The sequence below is a fragment of the Triturus cristatus genome, chromosome 9 (genome assembly GCF_964204655.1).
Source record: "Triturus cristatus chromosome 9, aTriCri1.1, whole genome shotgun sequence".
Taxonomy (NCBI): Eukaryota; Metazoa; Chordata; class Amphibia; order Caudata; family Salamandridae; genus Triturus; species Triturus cristatus.
Window position 1 is genome coordinate 147875136 of NC_140592.1, and position 26658 is coordinate 147901793.

The following is a 26658-nucleotide window of genomic DNA, read 5'->3' on the forward strand; positions in this document are numbered from 1 at the left end:
CGACATTTAAAAATATCGTAGATATACTAATTCTAACTCCACATCAGTGTACCTGATCATACATAAGATAGTTAAGAATAGTAAGTCTGTACTTAATTATGTATTTATTTTAATGATATAGTGGGGGGGTCAATGTTCTGCAGTCGATATTTTTGTAGGTCACCATGTGTGACATTGACATTCTGACATAAAACCATGCAGGAATTAATTGATAGATTGATTGAACTCGTAGGCTTGATACTACCTGTCCCTCCAGGAAGCACTCAGACACATTTCCTTCATTCAGTATTCTGTGCTACCTCCTGCCAATCATTTGTGCCCCAGAGGTCCTTAATACAGTAGTATGCATTACATGGATCCTGAAAATTTACTTGAAATCCTCATCTATTAAAGTTAACCTCTCACCTTGGTGATTCGCTGTCCTAATGAGAGGATGTACTGGTACTGACATCATAGCACAGGCATGGGTCCCCTCTCCTGACAAAAAGGAAAGAAGTTCTGAGTAGAACATTAAGGCAGGAAGTATCCCAGGATCTTGCCTGAAGGAAGGCGTACTCAAGAGAAGTGACAGAAGCAAAAGACCCTTGCACCTGGCTTCTTCCCAATTTCCAACTGATGTCTCTCTGACGTCACAAGCACTAGCCTGCAATAAGGTTCCATGATTCCGCTGAAGACCTCAAATGTCATACTTCCCCAGGCAAAATGAAGCTCCCACAGTCACAAATGTGTGTATGGACCCAACAGCCACCTTATCGTTGATAAGACCTAAGGCGCAGCCAGCTGCAACCCATGCCTACATTGTACAGCGACGCCTAGGTTTACCTGAAGAATAAATTGTGCTTTCTCTTAATATTGATTTGCACTTTAAATTACTTGTTCCTATGTGTTATTTTGAAATGTTTTATATATAAAATTGATAAAGAGACATTACTTGTAAATGCGAAACTAGCGCACAGAATGTACTAGTGGTAAAATTAGTTAGATCATCTTTTGCTTTTGTTGTTGCCTGTGAAGTCTTATGCGTCATTTATTTATGCATTAGAACCAGCCCATAAAAGAAGTGATGACAGAGACAATAGGTTTTTTTTGTATAGTGCTTTTTCACGCAGGTACATCTCACCTGGCCACATGTGCACATATGACGAATGCAAACAAATCAATACACCATTCATTTTCACAAAGGTATCCATTTAACACAAGGCCCAATTGGTATGCAGGCTCACATGCACACAGATCAACAAACATGCGGGCATCGATGTCCACAAACTAACAGTGATGCATAATTCTGTGCTGCAGGTGTCGTTGGATGATGGGAGCATGGGGAATAACGTGATGTAGATTAGGAGTGATGCACCTTGTGCATGATGCTACTCAGGGGGGCACTGGTTATTGCACTTTCTGGATATAGTGAAATGGGCCTCAGGAGAGCACTGGGTGATTTTCAGTCCTGAGGCACAGAGCTGTATGCATTATGTGTTGATGTACAATAGGAAGCATATGTCGATCTGAAGAAGATGGCACAGTGTGATGTCATAGGATCTCAGGTGATACCCTGTGAGCCATGAGTAATTAATCCAGTTCAAGTGTTTTTTATTTGCTCTGTGGTACTTGTAATATTGTTGCATGAAAAATACAGGGCTAGAACTACCAGAATATGAAAGAATTGAATGACATTGATTGTTACTCAATTCTGACACGTCAGTAAATAAAGAGCGGGCATTTTACAGTTTTCTTTCTATTTTAATTGATTTATATAGAGGATACAGGAAGATACTTAAAGTGACCTGTTTTGTACAGGTACCCATGTACACTGATAACATACATGGATATACACACTTGTGTCAAAACTCAAGAACAGACATGAACAAGCATGAGCATCTCTGGGAGCTATGCAGTTGTGTGATATCTTCAGCCAGTCTTAGATTTTTGGCCATCAGAATTAGGCATGCTGGCATATTTAACACTCTTCTTGGTTAAAGAAGAACTACAAGTCCCAGGATACAGTGCTTGACTAAAAAGCAACTGGTAGGAGGTTACTCACAAGGTAACATAATATCTAAGCACATAGATTGATAGATGAAAAAATCAAGATAGCATACCTTGCCTTAGGTTCTCTGCTTTGATGTGGTCGGATTTTTCATTGTCCCTTAGTCTGAACAACAAGTGGTCTTAAGTGTCTATTTATTTCCATTTGGCCTACTCCTCTCAAATGGTTTCATACTTATTGTTTACATTCCTGTGCAGGCATGAAGCCCCCCAAGCCCTAAATCATAATGGATGTGCTAAGAGCTAGGGACTCACTGAACCTAGTTCATGCAATGCACTGCCTGACTCAAGTGATTACCGTGAAGACCAGATTTCTTTCTAGTGATGCACCATTGAGAACACCAGAGGTCCCAGGACCAATATCCTGCAGAACCTAAACTCCTTTCCTGAAGCCCAATGGTGACAGATCACCCAGTCTCAGAATCTGCAATTCCTCTTGCACAGAGGTTGTCCAGACTATATCTTGAAGAGTTTCGATCATGAATGTAAGCAAGCATTCTAACAGGAAAGTTCACACGACTCGGGCACCAAGAAGGCTAGTTTGAGCATGCTCCCTAGACCTAGAGCGATAGGTCTTATATTGGTAATCAAAGTGGAGACCAGGACTGAATATATGGGGATCCTAGCCTGAGATTTTGAGACCCAAAGCAAACGTGCCGTATTTATAAATTAATATTTTGTTATGTAAACCATCAGATTAAACTATTGAAATGTTTGTGCTCTCTACACGGGATGTAACGGATGAGAAAGTGCTGACCTTTGAAACTGAGCAGAACCTCGCTTCAAGTGAGCAGTGGTCACATGTCGCGTGCTTGGCAGCTTCTCTATACTGCAATGCCAAGTGCTAATCGTGTGCTGCATTGGAGTTTTCCTCCGATGGAAGATTTAAACAATTCTGGTCTTGGTTTGCTGTTCACATATTCGGAAAACATACTGTCGTCAACATTGTTGAAAGGTTCAAGGAAAGTTCAATGGTGTTGATGGATTTTATGCAAAACAATGAGGAGCTGCAGAGGGAAAAGACCCAAGTCGACCTCCTCTCAATCAATATTCATACAAACAGGACTGGGTCTAAGAAGGTATAGTCACACTAGACTGTGGTTCAAATCCCTATATCTTAGGGTATTTTGTACTCCTCCCCTTTCTCACACTGAGGTAGCCACCAACAGCCGTTCACCTTCAATTTTGTAATTTTTTAATTTTTTGAAAGACCAGCTAATTAAAAAGGTTTTACTTAAGGCAATCCCCACTAATGACCTTCTTAGTGAAAGAACCCAACATTAATTATACCAAATATTTTTACAATCCTTTGAAAAAAATGTGAGAGAAACAAGATGACACCTCACGTGCGCAACACCAATTGAGCTTGCTGATTGGTACTCACCAGCTCTGCCCACTTTTATCATCATCGGTTGTCATCTTGTCCCAAAAAATAATAAATAATAGATCCAGTGTCCACAAAGTTAAACCCAAAGTGTGAAGGTATGTAGTGCAAACATCACATACCAAAATGCGACTGAAAAGTGAAGTTAAAAAATGAAGTGGATGCACTTTCTATAGGACCAACTTTATTCCTCCTTATATGTGCACTCAATTCAAAACTTGAAAAGGTTGCTTACTGTGCATACCCTAGTATTATGCCAACATGTTTCATCGCCAAATTACTTGTAGCGATTTCTTCAGGGCAAATACAGTCGCTTGGGACCGATAGGGGACACCTCTTAGCCTTTCAATCGGGGACTGCCAAAAGTAAAAACACACACAACACACATAATTCTCACTAAATTGCCGCTTTGTCTCTCATGGATCTATTTATATCTGACGCTCAAGTTCACCATTTACCCTTATTGGGCCATGTATCCATGTACCAGCTCACTTATTATAGGTCACACCACGAGCTCCATTTGTGATTCCTCGCAGTTCATCCGCACTCAGCTGTAATGCAGATCTGAAAATAATGTTTTTTTTTTATTAGTCCCTGTGACCCACCTCGTATTGTCTACCTAGCACTCGCTACACAGAGTTCTAACTAGGCTACGAAGGAGCTCCCACACTTCATTGTAGTTGTATGTGGTTATATTGCATAGTTCTGAGCAGCTGTTCTATGCTAATCACAAGTAATGGGAATAAATATCATTTAACAGGGTCTCCGTCATCTCTTTGGTTAGTTACCGAGACTCCCCATACTCCTTTTAGTAACACGACCTTCTTAGCAATCCCGGAGATCGAGAAAGAGTTTACAGACTCTAAAGCTGTTTTAAAAAAACACATACCACCCTCCTTTTAAGTCGTCTCCTTACCACCCAAGGCCTCACGGAGCTCTGTTTCTCCACCGGTTAGCGGCATTCACTCTCCGCCTCTATTTTGAATCTTTCGCGGGACGACGACAACGTCCCCGCGTCATCCCCGTGGGCGCCATCTTGGATAGGGGTGAATTCCATAACTCGCTACACGCAAGTCGGTGATTTATAGTATATTTTTTCTTACTCTTCGTTATGTTCTTACTGAAGTGGTGTTTCCATGACCCACCCATAGTATGATGTATATATCCGATATTCCTCACATGAAAGGCAAGCCTGATAACTATTCCCGTATATTAGTATATATCACCTTCCTTCATAGACAATATTACCGTCGCCTAAGGGCGCCATCTTAAAAAAAGAGATGTTATTGAGCCCAGTTCATTTTATATAGGATTACCAAATACACAGACCTATTATGTTGGTACACAATGCTTATCCTCTTAGTCGACGTCCCCACCTCCTATGGGCATAGTCCTAAAAGGGAGGGAAGAGAGAGAAAAAGGGGGGGAGAAGTGGTAAAGCACACACCCCACATATTTCTCATATCACTCCATCTATGCTGAATTTATGATGGATCCATCAATGACTCTCCATTGTTCTCTGATATTATTTTATTGTCTCATTATACGGGAACAGTCATCTTACAAGCAAATAAGGCTCAAACCATCTCTTGCTTACACCAGCAGTGCCCCACCAAAGGGGGAAAAAAAGGAACTCTGTGGCTAATATTTTGCCTTGTTCCATTCAATTTGATCGTTTAACCCATTTTGGTCGCACTTTTCCTGATAAATCCATCGTGCTTCCTTTGAGGCCAGCAAATCCTCTGCATTTTGGGGGTTACCTATTATTCTCTCAAGTACCACCCACGTAAAGGTATGTTTAGTTTCGTGGCAATGTTGCACCAGTTTAGTAGTTAATTTACCTGCTCTGATTGTACTCAGATGTTCCTGCATTCTAACCTTCACCTTCCGCGACGTGAGACCTATATATTGAAGGCCACATTGGCAAGTCAATCTTTATACCACGTTCACGGTGTTACAATTACTGAAACATCTCAGATACCAGATCTTTCCTGAGTTCAAAGTGATACTTAGTGTCTTCTTGGTAAGTCCACACACAGAGCATGATCCACACGGAAAATGCCCAGGAGGGATTGTTGATTCTATTGGCTTTTGTGGTACTTCTACCCGTGTATGTACCAGTTTGTCCCTTAAATTGCTGGATCTTTTAAAGGCAAACCTGGGGGGGAGGCATAGTGAAGTCTTTAGTTGACAATAGTGCCCAATGTTTGCGTATAGACTGACGGATCCGCATTGCTAAAGGATCGAACGTCATGACCACGGGCAAACAGTCATTTTTCGTCTTTTCATTTTTCTGGAGCAGTACACTTCTCGGTGTGTTAATCGCTCTTTTTCTGGCCTGTCTGATAATTTTGCGAGGATAATGCCTCATCTCAAGCTTAGTACACAATCCTTCTGATTGATCAAGGAATACTTCAGTGGAGGAACAGTTCCTTCGGTACCGGAGGAACTGCCCTACAGGGAGATTATCTTTTAGGGCTCTGGGATGAAAAGAGTTGTAAGACAAAAGTGAGTTCCTGTCCGTGGGTTTCTGATGTACGCGGGAACATAGTGTGTCCCCATCTACATAGATATCCAAGTCAAGGTATATTGCCATCTGGTTACTGTAATTCCATGTAAACCTAAGGCTGGCATCCTGATGGTTAAGCCAGTTCAGGAACTCCAGTAGCCCATCTTTTTGTCCTGACCAGATGCAGAGCACGTCGTCTATATATCTCTTCCAGAGACGAATCTTACTCTGGAAGGGATTAGACTGGTGATATAGGACGTGCTCCTAGAACTGGCCCACATAAATACAGGCCAGGCTCAGCGCCATTGTCGCGCCCATTGACGTACCCGTAGTTTGTAGGTACATGCTATTTTTATAACAAAAATAATTCCGTGTAAGGGCAAGTTCTATGCACTGTAACACGAAGGACTGAGGGGCATCATAGAACCACTCTTGTCCATTGAGAGCATGCGCTGCTGCCACCAGCGCAGCATCCTGCGGTATGCACGTATAGAGTGACTCTATATAAATGGTGACTAGCAATTCACAACTTGGGTTAAAGTGGAAATCCTCTAGGATGTTAAGGATTTCAGTGGTATCTCTCACAAAGGATTTTTGATTAGTAACAGACTCCCTCAAAAAGAAATCGGCGAACTGTGAGAGTGGTTCCAACACCATTGGATCCCTGACACAATCGGTCGACCCGAAGGGGGGCGCTGCGGGATAGTTGTTACGAACGCCCAACAATCTCATCACTTCAGTGTCGTAGTCGATGGTATTCATAACGACCACTGCTCCCCCTTTGTCGGCATTCTTAATCGTCAATAGCTGATTATTCTGTAGGCTTCTCACTGCCTCCCAATCATCCCTGCTCATGTTATTATATTTCCGCGCTGTGCCTTCTTGTTCAAACAGCAAAATATCCTGTAATACCTTGTTTTCGAATACCATCACTTCCGGACCAACCATTGTATTTGGCGGGCAAAAATTAGAGGGCTTTTTTAAGGTAGTATTGAACATGGGTGTAGGGTCTTGTGGATTGTTCACAAAGAATTTAAGTTTCACTCTCCGCAAGGTTTCGTGAAACTCAACCCTGCACTTAAAGGGGTCATGTGTGGGGGTGGGGACAAAACCCAACCCTTTATTTAGAACCCTTTCTTCATTAATGGTAAGTACATGGTCTGACAAATTCACTACGATATTGTTTCCATTCATACCTGGTTCCGTCCCCGACTTCGTGTTATCCTCGGGGAGTGGGTTTGCCATTGTTGACTTTGATTGCCCCTCCCCCGGCCTCTGCCACCCTGACCTCCTCCTCTGTTGCCCCTGTGGCTCTGTCCTAAAAAAGAACATAAGAGAGCACCTAGATCTTCGTTGCTCTTCTCCTGTTGGTTAAACCTTACTCTAGCAGGGTTATTCTGGGGGCCTAACTCTTCCTCTTCACTGGAGGTGTTGTCAAACGTCCAGTTGTTAGGTGTGCGCTTGTTTTGTTGTCTACCACCTCTTCCTCTGCCACCCTTGAATTGTTGTTCTAATGCAAGATCGTAATGCTTATCGTCTACATACGGAAATGCCCACTCATGGGAAAAACGATCAAGATTCCGTTTCAAACCCTTAATTTTTTGATTGATCATATAGTTTTTATAATCACTCAGATCTTCCTGGATTCTTAGAAGCTGCTCCTTGGTGTCAACAAGAGTGGTGTCTCGCCAAATGCTTTCTTCTAGATCCAGAATTTCTTTGAGTAATTCTTCACTCAATCGTTTGGCAGTGTTAATTATCAGGATAAGCCAATCCCGTGTACATTTGTTGGCTATGTAGCTCCAATCCAATCTAAAGGTTTTGTCTTCAAGGAAGATTTTTGGTTCTATCCTCACCAGAAGACTTGCCGGGGCTGCCCCTGCTCTCAAATATTCAGTCATTAACGCCCATGGAGAGCTATCCTTACTTGTTTTGTCTTAATTGTACTGAGTTTTTCCCACTCTTCCCTAACTGATGTCACATTCAATAGAGGGGCGTCAGGAAATAGCGAAGGACCTGATAATATCGCTGCTATTTGCTCGTCAGAAAAGGCTAAACAGTTCCTATCCATTTGGCTCTAGATAATGCTCCTTATCTAAGTCCCAACAGGTACCCAAAACAGGAACTAGAACATGTGTGTGTGTCTCAACAAGGACGCTGGTTTCAATAATTTTTATGATAAAAGCTCTCACGGCTGATCCGCCGTTCTAAATATGCAAAACAATGAGGAGCTGCAGAGGGAAAAGACCCAAGTCGCCCTCCTCTCAATCAATATTCATACAAACAGGACTGGGTCTAAGAAGGTATAGTCACACTAGACTGTGGTTCAAATCCCTATATTTTAGGGTATTTTGTACTCCTCCCCTTTCTCACACTGAGGTAGCCACCAACAGCCGTTCACCTTCAATTTTGTAATTTTTAAATTTTTTGAAAGACCAGCTAATTAAAAAGGTTTTACTTAAGGCAATCCCCACTAATGACCTTCTTAGTGAAAGAACCCCACATTAATTATACCAAATATTTTTACAATCCTTTGAAAAAAATGTGAGAGAAACAAGATGACACCTCACGTGTGCAACACCAATTGAGCTTGCTGATTGGTACTCACCAGCTCTGCCCACTTTTATCATCATCGGTTGTCATCTTGTCCCAAAAAATAATAAATAATAGATCCTGTGTCCACAAACTTAAACCCAAAGTGTGAAGGTATATAGTGCAAACATCACATACCAAAATGCGACTGAAAAGTGAAGTTAAAAAATGAAGTGGATGCACTTTCTATAGGACCAACTTTATTCCTCCTTATATGTGCACTCAATTCAAAACTTAAAAAGGTTGCTTACTGTGCATACCCTAGTATTATGCCAACATGTTTCATCGCCAAATTACTTGTAGCGATTTCTTCAGGGCAAATACAGTCGCCACCTTAAAAAAGCCCTCTAATTTTTTCCCGCCAAATACAATGGTTGGTCCGGAAGTGATGGTATTCGAAAACAAGGTATTACAGGATATTTTGTTGTTTGAACAAGAAGGCACAGCGCGGAAATATAATAACATGAGCAGGGATGATTGGGAGGCAGTGAGAAGCCTACAGAATAATCAGCTATTGACGATTAAGAATGCCGACAAATGGGGAGCAGTGGTCGTTATGAATACCATCGACTACGACACTGAAGTGATGAGATTGTTGGGCGTTCGTAACAACTATCGCCCACTTAAACAGGACCCCCTTGGCGAACTCTTAGAGATCATCAAGAAGATGGTAGGCGTTGCGAAAGAAAAGAAGTGGATCACGACTAAGGAGGCGGAGTTCTTGGTTAATGAAAGGCCAAGGACTCCGGCCTTCTATATTCTACCTAAGATCCACAAGCCGCAGTGCCCCCCTCTGGGTCGACCGATTGTGTTGGGGATCCAATCGGTGTTGGAACCACTCTCACAGTTCGCCGATTTCTTTTTGAGGGAGTCTGTTATTAATCAAAAATCCTTTGTGAAAGATACCACTGAAATCCTTAACATCCTAGAGGATTTCCACTTTAACCCAAGTTGTGAATTGCTAGTCACCATTGATATACAGTCACTCTATACGTGCATACCGCAGGATGCTGCGCTGGTGGCAGCAGCGCATGCTCTCAATGGACAAGAGTGGTTCTATGATGCCCCACAGTCCTTCGTGTTACAGTGCATAGAACTTGCCCTTACACGGAATTATTTTTGTTATAAAAACAGCATGTACCTACAAACTACGGGTACGTCAATGGGTGCGACAATGGCGCCGAGCCTGGCCTGTATTTATGTGGGCCAGTTCGAGGAGCACGTCCTATATCACCAGTCTAATCCCTTCCAGAGTAAGATTCGTCTCTGGAAGAGATATATAGACGACGTGCTCTGCATCTGGTCAGGACAAGAAGATGGGCTACTGGAGATCCTGAACTGGCTTAACCATCAGGATGCCAGCCTTAGATTTACATGGAATTACAGTAACCAGATGGCAATATACCTTGACTTGGATATCTATGTAGATGGGGACACACTATGTTCCCGCGTACATCAGAAACCCACGGACAGGAACTCACTTTTGTTTTACAGCTCTTTTCATCCCAGAGCCCTAAAAGATAATCTCCCTGTAGGGCAGTTCCTCCGCTACCGAAGGAACTGTTCCTCCACTGAAGTATTCCTTGATCAATCAGAAGGATTGTGTACTAAGCTTGAGATGAGGCATTATCCTCGCAAAATTATCAGACAGGCCAGAAAAAGAGCGATTAACACACCGAGAAGTGTACTGCTCCAGAAAAATGAAAAAACGAAAAATGACTGTTTGCCCGTGGTCATGACGTTCGATCCTTTAGCAACGCGGATCAGTCAGTCTATACGCAAACATTGGGCACTATTGTCAACTAAAGACTTCACTATGCATCCCCCCAGGTTTGCCTTTAAAAGATCCAGCAATTTAAGGGACAAACTGGTACATACACGGTTAGAAGTACCACAAAAGCCAATAGAATCAACAATCCCTCCTGGGCATTTTCCGTGTGGATCATGCTCTGTGTGTGGACTTACCAAGAAGACACTAAGTATCACTTTGAACTCAGGAAAGATCTGGTATCTGAGATGTTTCAGTAATTGTAACACCGTGAACGTGGTATAAAGATTGACTTGCCAATGTGGCCTTCAATATATAGGTCTCACGTCGCGGAAGGTGAAGGTTAGAATGCAGGAACATCTGAGTACGATCAGAGCAGGTAAATTAACTACTAAACTCGTGCAACATTGCCACGAAACTAAACATACCTTTACGTGGGTGGTACTTGAGAGAATAATAGGTAACCCCCAAAATGCAGAGGATTTGCTGGCCTCAAAGGAAGCACGATGGATTTATCAGGAAAAGTGCGACCAAAATGGGTTAAACGATCAAATTGAATGGAACAAGGCAAAATATTAGCCACAGAGTTCCTTTTTTTCCCCCTTTGGTGGGGCGCTGCTGGTGTAAGCAAGAGATGGTTTGAGCCTTATTTGCTTGTAAGATGACTGTTCCCGTATAATGAGACAATAAAATAATATCAGAGAACAATGGAGAGTCATTGATGGATCCATCATAAATTCAGCATAGATGGAGTGATATGAGAAATATGTGGGGTGTGTGCTTTACCACTTCTCCCCCCCTTTTTCTCTCTCTTCCCTCCCTTTTAGGACTATGCCCATAGGAGGTGGGGACGTCGACTAAGAGGATAAGCATTGTGTACCAACATAATTGGTCTGTGTATTTGGTAATCCTATATAAAATGAACTGGGCTCAATAACATCTCTTTTTTTAAGATGGCGCCCTTAGGCGACGGTAATATTGTCTATGAAGGAAGGTGATATATACTAATATACGGGAATAGTTATCAGGCTTGCCTTTCATGTGAGGAATATCGGATATATACATCATACTATGGGTGGGTCATGGAAACACCACTTCAGTAAGAACATAACGAAGAGTAAGAAAAAATATACTATAAATCACCGACTTGCGTGTAGCGAGTTATGGAATTCACCCCTATCCAAGATGGCGCCCATGGGGATGACGCGGGGACGTTGTCATCGTCCCGCGAAAGATTCAAAATAGAGGTGGAGAGTGAATGCCGCTAACCGGTGGAGAAACAGAGCTCCGTGAGGCCTTGGGTGGTAAGGAGACGACTTAAAAGGAGGGTGGTATGTGTTTTTTTAAAACAGCTTTAGAGTCTGTAAACTCTTTCTCGATCTCCGGAATTGCTAAGAAGGTCGTGTTACTAAAAGGAGTATGGGGAGTCTCGGTAACTAACAAAAGAGATGACGGAGACCCTGTTAATTGATATTTATTCCCATTACTTGTGATTAGCATAGAACAGCTGCTCAGAACTATGCAATATAACCACATACAACTACAATGAAGTGTGGGAGCTCCTTTATAGCCTAGTTAGAACTCTGTGTAGCGAGTGCTAGGTAGACAATACGAGGTGGGTCACAGGGACTAATAAAAAAAAACCATTATTTTCAGATCTGCATTACAGCTGAGTGCGGATGAACTGCGAGGAATCACAAATGGAGCTCGTGGTGTGACCTATAATAAGTGAGCTGGTACATGGATCCATGGCCCAATAAGGGTAAATAGTGAACTTGAGCGTGAGATATAAATAGATCCATGAGAGACAAAGCTGCAATCTAGTGAGAATTATGTGTGTTGTGTGTGTTTTTACTTTTGGCAGTCCCCGATTGAAAGGCTAAGAGGTGTCCCCTATCGGTGCCAAGCGACTGTATTTGCCCTGAAGAAATCGCTACAAGTAATTTGGCGATGAAACATGTTGGCATAATACTAGGGTATGCACAGTAAGAAACCTTTTTAAGTTTTGAATTGAGTGCACATATAAGGAGGAATAAAGTTGGTCCTTTAGAAAGTGCATCCACTTCACTTTTTAACTTCACTTTTCAGTCGCATTTTGGTATGTGATGTTTGCACCATATACCTTCACACTTTGGGTTTAACTTTGTGGACACTGGATCTATTATTTATTATTTTTTGGGACAAGATGACAACCGATGATGATAAAAGTGGGCAGAGATGGTGAGTACCAATCAGCAAGCTCAATTGGTGTTGCGCACGTGAGGTGTCATCTTGTTTCTCTCACATTTTTTTCAAAGGATTGTAAAAATATTTGGTATAATTAATGTGGGGTTCTTTCACTAAGAAGGTCATTAGTGGAGATTGCCTTAAGTAAAATCTTTTTAATTAGCTGGTCTTTCAAAAAATTTAAAAATTACAAAATTGAAGGTGAACGGCTGTTGGTGGCTACCTCAGTGTGAGAAAGGGGAGGAGTACAAAATACCCTAAGATATAGGGATTTGAACCACAGTCTAGTGTGACTATACCTTCTTAGACCCAGTCCTGTTTGTATGAATGTTGATGGATTTTAGCCTGTGTTAACTTTCAAAGTCCTTTTCCTGTGCATTCATCAAAGTGCTTACCTACAGCACTGCACTTTCAAAGTTAAGCAATATGTTGTGGATCTAGGCACAATGTTGGGAGGGACCCTTATAATTTACTTAAGCTATCTGTCTGAGATATTCACAAAGACACTGGGTCAAGCATGTGCCTAGCTTACACCCATGTATCACATGCTGTAAAAGTTTGGGAATTGGTCACCTGTGTCTGTGCATCAGTAACTCGGGTTTGAAATAAAGTCTCAAAACGGATTCAACTCTGACACCAGCATATTGATTCTATATCATTTTCACAGAAATGTGTTCTTCTCATAAACGGTAGGCATGTTCTTAATGTCTGAAACCACCTCCACTGTGGATGTGCTCTTCTGGGCAGATGTAAATATAGCAAACCATTGGATACTGTACAGTAGTTGTCAACATACAAGTGAAGTACCGTAAATCACATGCACTCATTTCATTATCAAAAGTCAATATATTACAGTGAAACACTGAGAATGATAACAATGGTGCAAATAATTCAGTTATTCATAGTATATCATGTTACAAAAACCTTTTTGCTCTGTTAGGCTATGCAATGTTTGTCTCTCACAGTTAAACAAATGTTCTAGAAATATGTGTTAAGTAAATGAGTAGCACAATAATTATAGAATTCAATTCAGACATAGCTATTGATTCTTTTCATTTGGGTTGAATCTGGGAGTTGGATCCAAGTTTGGGATGAAAATAGGATGACGAGACAAGTAAGGAACATTTAGTTGAGATTATAATTTATTGAAGCCTTTTTGGTTAAAGTCATTCTTCAGTGCACAAAATTGAAAGATTCCTAGTACAGAAAATCATGAATAAAAACACTTTACTTTAGACAAAAATATGTTTAAGAAGCGGGCAACACACAACTCTTTAAAGCAGCACACAATTATTTACAATTTCAAGACAAGGAATGAGAACCACCCAAAAACTAGAAGGAAAACAGATAAGAGTTGATAAGAAAAAAAGAAGTAGCAAGTATTGGAGATGGGGAGAGAAGAGAAGCAGACGCAAAATGGACTCTTGGTGAGATCACAGTAACAATTGTTTGTCCAACCTGCTGCAGGGACCTACTATTCCTAGTCATGCAAGTCACTTAATCTGCATAAAACCGTTCTTGTACCCTGTCAAAACAATGCTTGTTCCAACATGCTGGCTTTGCTCCACCTTATCGTAGTCTCCTAGGCAGGGAGCCAATGTCCTTTAGTTCAGATATTAGATGCCACTGGTAGAAGGTGGCTGAACATCTTTGACAGTGTTTATCACAGTAATTTAGCAGAAAGAGAAGAATATCTGTGGATGTCTTTAATCCCTTTATTCTGTATGCAAGAAGCAATACTTCTTCTCCATTATCGTGCATTGCAGTGACCAATCAGAAATGTTAGAAGCTTTTCTATGATTGTGGGAGGACCTGCACTTAGCTTTTCACATGATTTTTTCAAATTACTGAAATTCTGACGCATGGTTGTTGAAGTCTTGGCTATGTGTGCTCCTTCTTGGCTAAAACTGTCCTTTTGAAGCCAGGCGGCTGATGTTTTGCAGCCGATTCAGCATGTCAAACCTGCTCGTTAGTGTCCACTCCGGGCACCCGCCCAGCTACAATTTGTGAAAATCATCTAAAGCTAACTGGCTCCTTTAAGTCTTCTCCAGGCGCATAAGTTCTGCCAAAATGTATCCTGTAAATTTCCATTCTGGAACATGATGTTTTACCGCAGCCCTTCTGGATGTGCTCTCATTTTTAATGAAAGGCGAAGAAATCAGGGGCCCAATTCACAGAACTAACTTAAGACAAAATCCTAAACTTACTACTTTTGCTATTCACAGAAGTTAGGATTTTGTCTTAAGTTTGTCTTAAGACAAACTTAAGACAGACTTAAGACAGACTTAAGTTAGGATTTTGTCTTAAGTCTGTCTTAAGTCTGTCTTAAGTCTGTCCTAAGTTTGTCTTAAGTTTGTCTTAAGTTTGTCTTAAGTCTGTCTTAAGTCTGTCTTAAGTCTGTCTTAAGTTTGTCTTAAGACAAACTTAAGACAAAATCCTAACTTCTGTGAATGCCAAAAGTAGTAAGTTTAGGATTTTGTCTTAAGTTAGTTCTGTGAATCGGCCCCAAGGTGTCGTGAATGCCGACAGAAACTCTTTGACAGCAGCATTAATATTTTCCGGAAGAGACACGGACTCACTCTGGTCTTGGCAATTTTTTTATTAAGTTAGCAGCACTGGGCTTTATAGGCCTTAATACTTTGCCCACAAAAACTTTATGCGTCTCTGGAGAGATAATGAAGCCTGATGAAGCAAAAGATGGCATTCCCAACTGGGCTGCCTTTACTGTTGCTGCTTGGATATGCTGTCTCCAGCTCTGAATTTTTAAAAGTGTGCTGCCGATGTAGGAACTACTTTCTTTGCTCATTTTGGTTTATTGCTTTCCAAATATCATCATATAACTTTTTTCTGTGTTGATTGGCGGCTGGCTTTGCTTGTAGTATGCACCCACAATAGTTTGTGGAGTTTGGAGTGCCTTAGAGGGTAGTAGAAAAATAAAAGAGTTGTCCGCAATCAGCTAGCGTATGAGTACTCTGTTAATTTAAGGAGGCATCAAATACGGCCTGAACTTTGATGAAACAATATTGTTGTACAGGCTAAATGGGATGGGACCAACAAGCAACTACGCTTGCTCCCTAGACTGACTTGGACAAAAGCCCCTTAGAATAAGGGGCAAGATCAAGTCATTATATATCCACTGTTTCTGAGCTTTGAAGGTCCTAGGGAGAGGATCCTACAGTCCATATCAATCAGACTTGTATGTGCGAAAAAATTGGCTCCCATCGTAGGACTTCTTTTATACAGTGTTATCCAGGATCTAGGGAAAGCGATGTTGAGGGTAAAGCAGAGGTAAAGGAACCCACTATGTGTTTGGGGCCCACCATGAAATCTACATGCTGCTTGACTCCCTTCCCTTTGCTTGACTTGCAAGTTTTCTGGAGGTCAGATAGCCTTGCAGCTCCCCTGGTGTTAACAGTCACGTCTCCAGTATAATAATGATTTCGACTAAATTGAGGAGATAACCATACATGTGTCCCCATATGTCCACAGGAATCCTACAGTGTACTATGCAGTCAGCTAGTTGTTTTCGTACATAAGATACAATTACTTACATGCATCCTCTTGACTGCCATGCCATTTAGTACTTTGAGGGATTTAGTGCAGCTTGAGCACACCTGAAATAGACTACTTGCCTGAGTAAATGGATGGTGTCGCACAAAATGCCTCACTCAAGGGAGACCTTACGTGTGCCTTCCTTGTGTGGTTATCGGTGTATCAATTTACACTGCTCTGCTATTTGGCATACCTGTAGAATATCATATTATATTTAAAACATTTGTCATACAAGAATCTTATCTCCAGTTTCCTTTGCTGTCACAGGCTGCGCCTTTGTGGATGCTCAGGTGTAAACGTCTCAGTGAGGCATCTAAGTAAAACCAGAGACATATGCATTAATGATGAGCAACAGATATACAATGAATGATATATAACAGAATTTTATTAAGTTTTGTAAGCATTCATATATTAAAATCTGGGCTACAATCGGGGTTATTTTAATCATTTAATGCTGTGTTGCTGCTCAGCATATCAAGAAATTGCACAACTAAGTATTACACAAGGAATCACAATCCATCTTGTGCAGTGGTCTTTGAATGCCTGGTGGTGTATTTTCATATTATGATGACATATTTTCTTACTGTATGAAATTCTCGTTTGGCTGCTCAATCACCAGGGACAGACTCGGCTGGCATGGCTCTCGGGTGAGGGGGTGGGTGTGGGGGCCGCTGGCGATTGCGGGGGGTATCACATGGGGGGGGGCAGGGTTTAGAATGTTTTTTTTAAAACGTACCTCGAGGCCGGGTCCCGCGTCTTCTGTGTACCTGCTCTCATGGAGCCTGCTTCCAGGAACAGGACTCAGGCAGCCAGGCTCCCTCTCATAAGCCAATCACGATGCTGCAGAGCAGCATTGTGATTGGTCTGAGCGCCACCAGGGGCTGTAGGTGTAGGCATGTTCTCCATGCAGGCTGTAATGCAGCCTGCATGGAGAACTGGGTGGTGCGCATGACTGCTTTGGGTGGCCCGAAATGCCAGACCTAACAGTCATTGTGCACTTGAGTGGGCAAACCCCTCCGCCCTTGCCCTGCTTCGTGAGCTGAGTAGCCCCTCCCGCCCGCAAAGGAAACCTGCAATGATAATAACATGATAATAACTGAAAGTTATTTTCATGTTATGTTTCCTCTGTTCGCGCTGCTTGAAAGCAGTGGGGCGACGCTCCTCCGCCATAGCGGAGGAGCCGCCACTGTCCAGGGAGAGCAATTTTTATACTTGCTTTGACTGATCTGAAAAAATTGCGGCCACAGGAATTGCCTTAAGCATCCAGTAGTCCATGTTGGTACTGCAAAGGATGGAGCTGTGGACTTCACAAGTTCAAGGGGTGGTGAGAGTCCGAAGGTGCAAGACTGGACCCATCGTTGCAGGCCCACCATGGGGAGAGGAGGGGTGGAGTGTTCATGCCTGTGCACACCGCCATCCGCAGCCTCAGCCCTAATTCTGCCAGCCCACAGTTGGCAATATCACAGGCAACCATTGTGTGCGAAAGGAGGAAAGCATTCTCTTCACTTTAGGTGACGCTGAATTTCCGAGCCACTTCAGCTTCTGTAATAAATATAAAGTCCTAGATGAGCAATGTTAACAAAATCTTGAAAACAACCAGTGCAGTTGTTTGGGGTGGTATCTGTGCACAGGCCATACCTCAGAAGAGCTTGATGATGGTGCATAGGCAACAGAAGGCTCTTTGTACATCCTTTGCACTTGTGATGCCATTCATCGTGACTTGAACTCTGTGGGACTTTGCACAGCAGTGTGTGTGAGGCTGATTGGTAAAGGGGAAGAGCCTCTGTCTACTTCCTTCCCCCTAAGAAAAAGGACTTCTGCTTTGGCACAGTCTGCCATGTGGTAAGGTCCGAGACCCCCTCTATGAAGATGATGTGGTCAGGAGTGTCAAGGATCAGCAAGCATTTTAAAGGGAAACCACAGGGAAGTTTCGTGTATTCATGAATCTAGATTTATTTCTAGAACAATTATTCCAAGATGACAATAGATGAAGCACAAGATTTCTTTAACTGATAGTTCAAAGTTTATTATTATACAGATTGACTGATGTGAAGAGTAACTTTGGTCACTTGGGTCAAACAGTACTTCAATAGCTTATAGAGGGGAATGGCAGAGGGCGTCCTTCTTTCCTTTTCAGCAGATTGGCTGAGCAGAGCAAAATGTTTTTACTCTTGCACTGATATGGGTATTATCAACTAGAGCCTATTCCCAGTTCACCCATATCAAAAAAGTTTTTCTGTCATTTTGTTGGTCCCATTTTCTACTGTTTTAAAACATTTAGCTGGAAGAAAGACTTCTCTCACCCTTTGTGAAGTATAATGAATTTGTGAATTTGCCAGGTAAGTGCATAGTTGTATTTCTGATCAGGGTCACTTCACTTTACCGGATACTGAGTCAAACCTTCCCTCCCCCTGGTGCCTTTGCTCTCTGGCTTTGTAATACCTTACTATTAAAGAGCTGAAGCATTTGTTCTCAAAATAAGATGTACAGTCGAACATTAGCACATCCTTAGTGCATTTTAAAGATTTAAATTTCTGTAAGCTTAGTACAGCTTTAGTTCCTCAGGCTTGATTTAGATTTGATATCTCCTTAAAATCAATATTGAAGGATTATAAAATGAAGGTGGGTATGTTTAACCGCATAATTAATCCTATAGAGCTGGGCCTCTAGACTCTGTCATTGTACATTGAATTGCACCATTTCTATAGCACTTCCCTCTTGTTAAGGCAGCACAGTGCTTTCCAAATGTTACTTGCCCAATGTATTGCTTCACCAGTGTATGGGCGGCAGAAGGTTGTTCGTTGAAGTGATACTTAGTATTGTTGAGATTTGATGGTGTGTGTGTAAAGCCTGCAGAGTGTGCTTCTGACCTGGCACAGAGGCATGTATGCAAATCTTAAGAATGCTTTGTTAGCAAAGCAATGTGAGAATTTATATAAATCAGTCATGCATTGTGGCCAGAGTCAGCTGGGTCCTATATTGCGGAGAGGCAGGTCTTTATTTCACTTACTAATACTTTATTATGCCAGAGTCCTTATTTTTTTCTCGCAAGTAGATTCCAAAGCTAGCATGTCAGTTCTCAGAAGGAGCTTCACCAGTTAAAATAATAGTAGAGACCCCAACCAATGGATCTCCTGGTGTGCAATGCAAAGGTCTTGGGAGGATATTCTTCATGCCACTGCTAACCAGTAGCAAGGTTTGAGAGCGGGGGTGAGGTGCTCCCCTCTTCTTAAGTTGAACACTGATCTGGTAGCCACTTTCTGGAATCTTTGTGGCTTGCAGATTCATTTTTAAGAGAGTCCAATTTGGAGCTCTTTTGCCTAGGTTAGACAGGAAATCACTAGGGCCAGTGATGCCTGCATGCTTCCTGAAAGACCTAGGTCTGGGAAGTTACCTCAAAGTATTATCACTTTATAGAATGGGTCCCTTGTCACATTTTTGAATTATGATTGATGTGAGATTTTCAAGCAAAGGATCACACCAATGTTTTTAAATTCACCTGATATCATCAGAGGCTGCCCCATTGACATAGGCCACACTAACATAGAATTATGATGTTGCCAAGTATCCACAGGTGAGTATTTGAGTTTTTGAGGAGGTTAGTTTGAAATGATTGTCTAGCTTCCGCTGTTCTATGACAACTAAACCTTGGAGTGAGTCTAGTCATGTATATTAAAGTTAACTATAACTGTAGTATTTTATGTATAAGGAATAATTAATTCTTTATTTTGTAAATATAGGACATTTTATCTATCAATCTTCAATTTAGGATGTATTTTAAAAGTAATCTGCTTGTCTAATGTGTTAAATGAGTGTGAATCTAATGAATTTACCTGAATAAATATACTAATGGCAGTGGTTTGATGAATTGTGAACTATGGACATTCAGTAAGTGCACGAAGAGGCTAGTCAATAGACTATTGGCACCCAAATTGTGTTCTGTGCATGTCATTATATTGCCTAAGCAGTATTCTTACTACATATCCCACTTCCTTTTTTCCTGAATTAAGTCTCAGCATTTTTAAAAATAAGCTGACAAACTCTTTCTCTTCCCTTTTTTGTTTCTAGTCAAATATGACCTAAACAACCCAGCTAAACATGCCAAGCTAGACTTACTCAACAACATTGCAACAGGTTTGGTGTTCATTATTGTGGTAGTGAACGTCTTTGTTACGGCATTTGGTGTACAGAAACCAGCTCTGGAGAGTTCCACAAAACAGTAGTACTTTTGAAGGTGAGTTTCATTTGTTTTGTTCGAACTTTAAAGACTATGGCAAGGAAATTGTTGATGTTTAATATTTTATTTTTAATTTGTATTCTGACTATGTTTATACCGCTGTGATTTCTAGAGAAAGTACATTGTAATGCAACTTTATGCCTCCTACTCATTCACCTAAAATTCCAGCCTCTTAGCCCCCTCCTAATAAAGCTTTCGTTCTGCATAAAATGTAAAAGAAGCAGGCGATTTTTCTGAAAAGGGGAAAGTGTAAGAATATTCCTTTTTGTGCAGAAAAGTTCTAGGAGGATAATACAGGAGCGCTAAATGCCTACAATGATAGTCTCCTAATAATAAAAAGTAACACAAAAATGCTTAGTGTTTAAGAACAAGTGGGGCAGCTCTAAAAGTAGAGCCCATTAGAGTCTCACTGTCCAGGACAAAAATACTTTATATTTTAAGGAGGAAAACCCTCACCCCCCTTAGGTGGCATGGTTCATCACAAGGTTTCTCATCACACCCCTAGTACAAAATTGCATTGTGAGCTACAACTCCCCACAATGTAGTTGACAGCACTCACTGGGATAACATGATATGTGTAAGGATCCTATGTGAGCAGCAAGGTGTGGGAGTGGGGTGCTGAGTACTCTGTGGTTATGGAGTAAGGTTAAGACTAGGGGGCATATGTATCAAAAACCGTATTTGCGATTCTCAAATAGCGATTTTTTGAGAATCGCTATTTGAGAATTGCAAAACGGGATGTATTTAAAAATTCGCACATATTTTGCGAATTCTTAATATTCCTTAATTGCGATTAGCAAATTGCGAAATCGCAATTAAGGAATAACTTCCCATTCATTCCTAGGGGCCAGGAGGCCCCTAGGAATGAAAGGGAAGTAATTCTCAAATTGCGATTCGCAATTTGCTAATTGCAAATTGAGAATAATTTCAAATGTGCAAGGGTGTCATGATGACACCCTGATGCACCCCTGAAATGAGCATGTGTGCGCATATGGCGCACATACATGCCCTAAGGGCATGTATGTGCGCCACATGGCACTTTGAAAAATGCCAAAAAGTGCATTTTTCAAAGAAATCGCAAATTACCACCAACTTGAAGTTGGTGGTAATTTGCAATTTCTTAAGGAGAAATCGCACAACTTGGGTGCGTGTTACATAGCATTTAAGGAACCGCAATTAGCGATTCTTTAAATGCTTACGCAAAATTAAGGAATCGCAAAATTAGCGATTCCTTAATAATGCGATGCGGAAATGGCACATACATCACGTTTTGCGATTTTGTATTCGCAAACGCTGTTTTTTTGCGATTCGCAGCGTTTGCGAATACAAAAAATCGTTTGATACATATGCCCCCAGGTCTTTGTGGGCCTAAAAGATTTAATTAATATCCCAAAGGAATAGAGATGTAGCTGAGAGGGGGGAATTCACCAATTTTTTTTAAGAAAGTCAACATGATCCTTCCTATTTTTCGTCACTCTGTAATTTATGTGGTGCTGAAAGGGAAGGAAGTAAAATATCAAGTAAGACACTTGGTGCACGAAGTAGGTTGTATCCTTTATTGTTGCCACTTTAATATATTTCAAAAACAGTACAAAGAGACAAGTGAAAACTCATGAGATTTCCAAATATTTGTGCCTTGCTGCAAGACATAATTCGTAAAGTCTAAGCATTACGTATTCAAGGAAGAAACATACGGTTTGGGTGAGCGAAGTGATTACTTACAAAGCAAATCTGGTCAGTTAGATGCCTGATACCGGTCAACACATATGTTTACCCTCTTTGGTTGAGTCAAGTGCTTCAACTCAAATCATCAGGTCGGAGCAAAAGACATGGCTGTGGCTGTGATTATGTGCAAATATGTTAAGAAGAAAAATCAGGTGAGTCATGTTTTTGCAGTTAGGATAATGTATAAAAGCAATGCATTTTGCCGAGAATCACATAGGTTGAAATGAATAGAGCACTCATAATGAAGATTTAATATTCTAAATTTTTTTCTAGAAATATGAGTCACAGTGGATTACTTGCATAAGGTAGAATTTCTTATTACTCCTGACCTTAAGACTCTGTACTTTTAAATGCTGCCAGAGATTCACCAACCGGAATGCTCACCACAAGGGAGACCCATCAAAGCCAGGATTGGTACAATTCTAGAACCTTTTTCCCAGTTTACAGATACCTCAAATATAGAAGGATTGTTGGCCTTTGGCTAAAATATTTGGATCTCAGCATCTTTTCCATTATTTTTTATATCCAGTCAGATATTGACACAGGTCCTTAGAGATCTCCCAAATGTGTTTTGAACAAAAATATATATATATATATTAATTAGCAAAAAGGAAAGAATTGTCTGTTTTGTTTTTTATTGAACATTTGTACATAGAGGTTGCACATTTATTGACATCAACTCTAAATTTAGAGAAGCGCTTGAGATTCATGACATGGCCTTTTTAGGTCTCGCCTAGCGGTGCAGTGCATGCGCTGCACGATTTGCGAGGCATGCAGTATACCCTATAGGTGAGGGAAGCCCTGCCCCCTTCCCCGCCAACTTTTTCATTGGCTTGTGGCTATGGCCTTTCTAAATGCTGCCTTCTGATTGGTTTGGAGGCTGCTAGTCCCATCTTATGACAGCCATGTCTCCTTCCATGGCTATTGGCCCCTTTACTGCATATTTGCTGAGCACTACTTTGTGTCCCTGCCACCCCTCTTCCTGTCCGTGCTTTCTCTCCCGCCCCTCCCAGTCCCGCTGTTCGTGCCTTATTTACTTTCAGTGCGAGGCGCGCGCTGATTAAATGTATTGTAATGCTGCAGAGTCCCGTCTCCCACAACCCTGACGGAGCCCCACGGTTCAGGTCTAGCACACCACTCCTCTCCCTCCCTCCCCGGGGTCGTACCCCACGGGCGAACCCTTCACTCACAGCCATGTTGAGGTCTCCACAAAATCAGCACACGTCTCCTCACTCTCACTCCTGTTGCCGCACAAGCGAGTTTTCACGCGAAAGTGGCCACAAAGCCCGCGAAAGCTCGTGCATATCAAATATTCTACTGTTGCATATTCATACGTACGGAAACCGTCGTGCGCATGCTTCAAAGCTGAGTCCCGTGACCAGCCATGTTAGGATCAGGTAAAACGTCACAAACGCAGTGCTATCCTTAGGGCTACCTGGCTGAAACAGACTGACTTGAACATGGACGTCAGCTCCGCCTACTTAAACCGGACAAGCTGTTGAGCGCCGAGCTATCGAGCATCTGCTGAGCTCTGGCTGATGGTTTTGGTTTTTCCTGCTTCGGCCGCTGTGCATGGAGGGTGAAGACTGGCCGTGAGAGGGGCGCTTCGGAGAGGCTCAGGTACTGGATCGTAGCTGGGAGCAAGGTCGCAACTCACGCGTAAACAAGGCAGCAGCCTTACAGCTCCCTGTACTGATGTGTGTGTACTGTCTGCACTGTTCTCTATGGCCGCATTTACATGGGTCATTTACAAGAACCGTCAAGTTGGGTTACGAGTTAGGACTGAGCAGGTCAGACACAACGCTGCTGCTTAGTCTAGTTTTTTTTTTTTTTAGCTCTGCTGCAGTATGCTCAAAATATGCAGGTGGGCAGAGGGGAGATAAGAACCAGAACCCGGCTTTTGGCAGTGGAGCGCAAAATTGTGGTTATATTTCTGTGAGTAAAGTACTTGTAACGTTTAGAAACAGAGGAAGGCTGCAGAGTCCCCCTAGCAGGATGACTATTCCCGGTCCATCGCCGCGGTTTTAGTTTGAGCCTGCCCTGTGTCAGCAAGGCTCCCCCGGGGGTGGTGGTGGCTGCAGCCCAGTTGCTGTGCAGAAAGATCCATGTATGCGTTTACGTGACAGGACATTAATTTTATGTCCGAGCTTGCCCGTGCTGTTGTACCGCTGTAATATTTTCCCGACTTGTAATGCAGGATTGTCTTTCTACAACTTGTCCTTGCTTTGCGTGTTTTAGACTTTGATGGTTTCTGTACAAGTTCAGAAAAAGGTGTTGCCCTTCAAACCTTACCATAATTAGCAATAATGTGCGATAATGTGCTGCATCGCAAAATGGATAAGGTCCCAAAAGCGAGACAGATTGCATTGCAAATTACGTCTGTTATGACTACGGAGCTGTGTCACAGAGCTTTTGACAGTACTCTAAAAATATATAGAGAGTAGACTTAAGAGGTCTGTTACTCCTTCATTACATACTATTGGCTGTTTGATATATCATCCCCCTCATGAAATGCCTCCAAAGCAGTGTATATGTAGCATTGTTTCAGTTGGTGGCAGGAACTGCTTGGCGGAGGCTTTTTAAGAAAGAAGTTAGGTCCTCAAAGGCAACAAGTTCTGCAATGTAAGCAAATGTGCACTCGAAGTATGATTTTTTCAATGAAAAATATATGAAAATGTTGGATATTATGTGTGGTAATGGGCATATCAATTAGTTTCTTAAAGAAAAAAAACATCATCATCATTATTCTGCACTGACATTGTTTTATTTGTTTTAACTACAGTGCTTGTCATTGACCTTGTGTGGTTACAAACTCATTTTTCCCCTCCCTCCCTAGCAGCCCACATCTCCCCGGCATCCCTGGAAGTGGTTAACATGGTGAGATACTATGGGCTTGCCAGTGTCCTCTGGCTATTTCCATGCTGCTAGGGAGACAAAAAAATCTTCCAATTGATAATTTAACTTTTTGCACTTTTTGTACTTTTATTGTTGATTTCTTGTGTCATACATGTTCAAGGTTATCATATAAGCTAAAAAGGAGATGCTCTGTAAATCAACAAAACTCCTGGGCCAAATATACAGCAATACAGCAAGACACAAATAGTAGAATTATATGTAATGTAATTAGTTAAGTTGTAAAACACAAAGGTTATCACAAAAACATGATTAAATCACAAAACACTCTCCCTTATGGAAAATTCATACATATATATGGGAATTAAAAAAAATAAACCCTCCACAGTATTAAAAGTGGTGGTCCTTAGTGCTCTAGTGATCGCACGGTGAACAAAAAGTGCAGTCAAACATATGTGTGTATAAAAAGAAACGGTTTAGAGATGGATAAAAGGTGTTAGGACCTCAATAACAAAAAAATAATTGTGACGTGACACTAGTTTTTTTTAATAGCCAATAAACCTTAGTGTTAAGGTTTTGATCACTGGATGAATAATGGGATCATCATAATGACAATGAGATAAAATAGTCTTAGCATCAGAATTCTGAAGAAAAGGAATCCATCATTGATCAGTAAAGTAGGGGTATTGATTGAGATGCCACCCCCAAGTGGGTCACAGGTACAGCACACGTGCTATGTAAGTGCAAAAATCTGGCAGGGATATTTACAGTCTGAGAGCTAGTTCAAAGGTAAGTGTTAAACTTGATTAAGGGGCAATTTTATTTTACAGATAATGGCAAAAGGGATGCTATAAAGGGCCAAAATTAGAATTAAAACGAGGCTTACCATAAAGCATATGGTGTTGGCCAGTAGAATCCAGTAAGGAGCCACCGACCTTAAGTGTGATAGCTATATAGGGTTGTAATATAGTTGAAGAACATTTGAGAAAAGATCCCTGTGCGACAGCAATTAATGCTGCAAAAGGAAGAAATACATCAATTAAAGTGTTAAAGAGGACTCCAAAGACTGCTGTCAATGAATCTGTCCAGAACACACCCCATGAAGCAATACATAAGCACAGCATTATAAATGCATGAAACAGGAAACCCCGGGCTCATTCAATTGGGTCAGGCGTACCTGACTGAGAGTAAACTTGCAGCAACAAAGAGAGGAGAGAGTTTTGCGTTTTACAGTGCCATAATCATTTGTATTTGTATTTGTATTTTATTCTTGTAGAGCGCAACTGTCACCCAACGGGTATCCTGGCGCTAGACTGAGATGGTAGAAGAAACTTTTAACCGGTCAGGTAGCCGCATGCAGACCGTGAGAGAAGCCGAGGTCGGCCAGGAGATGCAGGATAAGGAGATCAGGAGATCAAGGGCTTCTCCCTAGGGAATAGCCAGGTTTTCAAGCTGTGCCTAAAGTTCATCAAAGAGTTGGCCTGCCTAATGTTCAGAGGAAGATCATTCCAGTACCGTGCTGCCACTGTGCTAAAGGCCCTGCCCCCCATCCTGGCCTTCTTAACCCTGCCAGTAGTTAACAGAAAGGCATTTGAAGAGCGCAGCATCCTTTGAGGCTTATACCAGGACAATTTCTCTTGCAGGGAGGTCAGGCCGAGGCCGTGTGCCGCTTTATAAGCAATGCATAGGGCTTTAAAGCTAACCCTTTCCTTTATCGGAAGCCAGTGGAGCTCTTGTAGCGCCATCGTGGTTGACGATCCGCGTTT

The 26658-nt window shown here is 41.7% G+C and overlaps 1 protein-coding gene and 1 long non-coding RNA gene across 3 annotated transcripts in view; one reads left to right on the top strand and one right to left on the bottom strand.

Moving 5' to 3' along the window:
* NINJ1 (ninjurin 1) overlaps positions 1–26658 on the top strand; it is a 232751-nt gene that overhangs the window by 185042 nt on the left and 21051 nt on the right. For both annotated transcript variants that reach the window (XR_014968501.1, XM_085624591.1), the window contains exon 3: positions 20146–20311. Coding sequence is in view for 1 of the 2 variants with exons in the window: in XM_085624591.1 (XP_085480717.1) it covers positions 20146–20300 (155 nt within the window). In the remaining variant the exon portion in view is untranslated. The remainder of the gene's footprint in view (positions 1–20145; positions 20312–26658) is intronic.
* LOC146797541 (uncharacterized) overlaps positions 16231–26658 on the bottom strand; it is a 177268-nt gene continuing 166840 nt past the window's right edge. Inside the window, exon 3 of the long non-coding RNA XR_014968502.1 lies at positions 16231–16390. This is a non-coding gene — a long non-coding RNA (uncharacterized LOC146797541). The remainder of the gene's footprint in view (positions 16391–26658) is intronic.